Source organism: Leopardus geoffroyi, chromosome A1, assembly GCF_018350155.1.
Source record: "Leopardus geoffroyi isolate Oge1 chromosome A1, O.geoffroyi_Oge1_pat1.0, whole genome shotgun sequence".
In the NCBI taxonomy this organism is placed as follows: Eukaryota; Metazoa; Chordata; class Mammalia; order Carnivora; family Felidae; genus Leopardus; species Leopardus geoffroyi.
Window position 1 is genome coordinate 137,336,192 of NC_059326.1, and position 3,819 is coordinate 137,340,010.

General features: G+C 39.9%; 1 protein-coding gene across 1 annotated transcript; it reads left to right on the top strand.

Annotated features, from left to right (window-relative positions):
- The first annotated feature begins 2,280 nt into the window (after positions 1–2,280).
- LOC123602437 (histone H2B subacrosomal variant-like) lies at positions 2,281–2,808 on the top strand. The gene has a single exon (XM_045486957.1). It carries the CDS (start codon positions 2,371–2,373, stop codon positions 2,737–2,739), a length of 369 nt encoding a protein of 122 aa, XP_045342913.1. The 5' UTR covers positions 2,281–2,370; the 3' UTR covers positions 2,740–2,808.
- Positions 2,809–3,819: the final 1,011 nt, after the last annotated feature.

Consider the following 3,819-nt stretch of genomic DNA (forward strand, 5'->3'; position numbering starts at 1 on the left):
ATATTTTAGAATGATTCATTAAATTTTAAAAGGGAATTCGGGTTAACCCTAAAGTAGCCAGAAATTTTATAGAATCAGTATTCTCCATTTTCTTAACTTTCTGATGGACCAGTATGTTAGCAGACAGCTTCCTGTTTTGGTTTGAAAGACTTTTTCTTTTAGCTTCTGTAATACACCCTTCCTTCTCTTCATGCAGGCGCAGAACCGACTGAGGGTCCTAGGGATTAAAATGTCACCTTTATTACTGATGAACTTTTCTGGAGGATAGCCCTTCTGAATGGGGCAACAGTAAGCTTTCTTTTTTTTTTTTTTTTTTTTAATTTTTTTTTTTTTCAACGTTTATTTATTTTTGGGACAGAGAGAGACAGAGCATGAACGGGGGAGGGGCAGAGAGAGAGGGAGACACAGAATCAGAAACAGGCTCCAGGCTCTGAGCCATCAGCCCAGAGCCTGACGCGGGGCTCGAACTCACGGACCGCGAGATCGTGACCTGGCTGAAGTCGGACACTTAACCGACTGCGCCACCCAGGCGCCCCAGTAAGCTTTTTTTATAGCACCTCTGAATTCAGCAAAATGACCTCCTCAGCTACAGCCAGCTAGTACGAGTGATCCGGCCCCAGGAGCAGCGCTGCCCGCAGTCACAACCCAGCAAGAGTCCAGAAAGGGCTGAGATAGGCTTGCCTGCCATCTCTCCCACTCAATGATCCCAAGGAGGGTTGTCCCAGGGAGGAGGAAGTGAGGGGCAGCGGGGCCAGGAGCGCTATGCTAGTAAGAGCTCTTCAGCACGGATTCGTGAAGAATAGGGAGTGAACACGCTCCACCTGATAGCTTCTTCTAAATGTTAGCAAGTAAGTTATGCTGTCATTAAGCTAACTAAGTAATTATATCTAGGGAAATCCCGAAAGCAAAATGAGCAAGAGCAGACGAGAGATCCATCACCGCAAAGCATGCGTGGAAGCAGCAGCCTCCTACTCAGTGTGACACATAGCGTGAGGTGTGTTGCTGGTAATGAATCAAATACGGACCTGACACTGTCTTTAGAAATTAGAACCTGTTCAAAATGTTCCCTCTAAATGCCTGGGTGGCTCAGTAGGTCGAGCATCCGACTTGAGCTCAGGTCATGATCTGACACTCCATGAGTTCGAGCCCCGCGTGGGGCTCTGTGCTCACAGCTCAGAGCCTGGAGCCTGCTTCTGATTCTGTGTCTCCCTCTCTCTCTGCCCCTCCCTGGCTCGTGCTCTGTCTCTGTCTCTCAAAAATAAATAAACATTAAATTCTTTTTTTAATTTTGCCTATAATAACGTTATTCCCACTCACCTCATTTCAGATCTACTTTCTTGAATGACAGAAAAAGGTGAGGAATTACAGATAGCATTCCAGAAATTACACATAGCCTAGTCTATCTTATCTGTGAGGAAGCTTATAGTGAAGGATTTTTTATAGTAGCATTAATAGTTGTGCAGTTGTGAACTATTGAAATACCTGTGAGTTCTAATTTTTATAGTTGCTTCTGTTTATTTTTTGTTTTATCCAGGGATGAATTTGATTAAGAAGGTGAGATTTTTTTTTTTTAAGCACAAATATCAGCAGAACACATGAACAAGAGTGACCCTACACTTTTGGTTAACAATGACAGAAGAACTACAGTATCAGGTAAAGACCACAGCATGTACTTAAATGTGTGAAATTTTCAAGAATGTTATTAACATCATTATAAAAATTGAATGCACATTTTCACATATAATAATTTAAATTGTAAAATAGGGAAGTTTTTGTTTAATTCTTTTGTACTTAGTTGCTCATAAGGAGTTGGGAGTCAGATACATTTTAGTTAGGATTCATTTGTAAATTAATTTCTAAAAGCAGATTAGCTATACATATTTTTATTATATAATGATCACTTCAAGGTTTTTAATGGCTTATTGTTCATTTGCTTATAAAATGACTTAATGAAAACTTTTACAGAGATTCTCCCATAAAAGACTCACGGTTCTTTTTCCTTTATTTCCCTGCTACCAACTCCCTGGTTTGATGAGATTTGTCCAATTCTGAAAATATTGTGTTATGCTTGTAAACTGCCAAGAAAAAACGTAGGAAAAATGAGCACTCTTTTCTGCCCTGAAGCCAACCTCAATCCTTCTCCAACACTCTGTCCTCTTAGGAAAGCTTTAGGTTGGCCAAGAACAAGATTTTCCCTTAACAACAAATCAGGCTGTTGCTAGGTGATTGTGACATAGGAAGAGTAACCTCCAATCAAAAAGCAGCCCCAAAAGTGTGATTGTGGCATATCAATATAAATAGGAGAGCTCTCCCCAGCTCTTAGGCCCTTCTCCTCTCCACTTGTAACTGATAAGGAGACCAACATCTGCAATGGCCAGATCCACCAGCAAAAAGAACAAGTGCCCCAGAGGACATCAAAGCCCAATCTCCAGAAAGAAATTACATTCCAGCACCAACTTTGGCCGTAGAAATTATTCACTCTACGTAAACAGGGTCCTAAAGGAAGTGATTCCCCAGAGGGGCATATCATCTCACACCTTGGACATCATGAACACCCTGATCAACGACATCTTTGAGCGCATTTCTATGGAAGCCTGCAGTGCGATGTGTTTCCGAAATCGCTGTACCCTCACCCTTGAAGATATCCAGAAGGCAGTGTACTTGCTGTTACCTGAGAAGCTAGCTAAGTATGCGGTGACTTTTGGAAGTGAAGCTGTCCAAAGATATGTCCACTCCTAAACTTTACATGCCTGCTTAATTAAATCTTGGGGAAAGTAAGTCAAACTTACTACCCAAATGATCACTTCACTATAGAATTCGCTCTTCTTTTTTATAACTTGGCAATATTTCCTGGTTATTTCCCTCATCCCTCTTATCTCCAGAGAAGAATTACTCTCTCACTATTTTACCTTTGAACAATTTGATTATTTAGGCTTTTCCAAAACCTGCTCCCTGCCCAAGTCCCACCCAGAACTCTTATTTTTCCTGTGACTCTGTAAATCTCATTATATAAATTCAACGTTTATTGTATTGTTAAGGTATCGTTAACTATGTGTGGGATGATTTAAACTAGTTCTTCTGACCCCCCCCCCCCAGCTCACATGGACTCAATTTATGAAAACAAACATTTTACTCAGAAGTATACTGGCCTTGATAAATTTTCATCAAAAAAGTATTTTCTAGAGCCAACTACAACGAATTCAGTTCCTTAATGAAGTCTCTATACGTAACGATTTCATGGTAACAATTTCCTTTGCTTTAATTCTTATTTCTTGACTTTCAACAAGTTCGGTTCACATCCGTGTAAATTTTATCTTTATGTGTAATTGACCTTCACATTCAGATTTGGTTCTCTAGGATTTACTGTTCTACATTTGTGCTGTAATAAGAACAATACCCAGGAAACTATACTCAATTTATAAACTTTAAGAATTTTACAAATGTCGCTGGAGGTGTTTCCCATCTCCCTGTCCACTATCCTGAGTTTTGTTTCCTTCCCGTTCCCTTGCTTTTCTGTGTGCTTTTTGTAAACGTCTCTACATTATAAGCTTAACTTTGCTTGTTTCATAACATGGGGGTATACTATCTGTGTTCTTCCGTGCCTGCCTCTTTCTTTTAAACTTGTTTCTAAGATATATACCTGTTGATATATGTATAGCTCCAACCCATTCTTTTCACTGCTAGGTTGTACAATATTCAGTAATATGAATATACCACAGTGTATTTTGCTATGTGCCCAGCATTTTATGTAAGTCAACTTCCTGAATCCCTAGAACCTTGTGATCGCTAATAATTATCCTGTTCTACAGATGAGGAAAA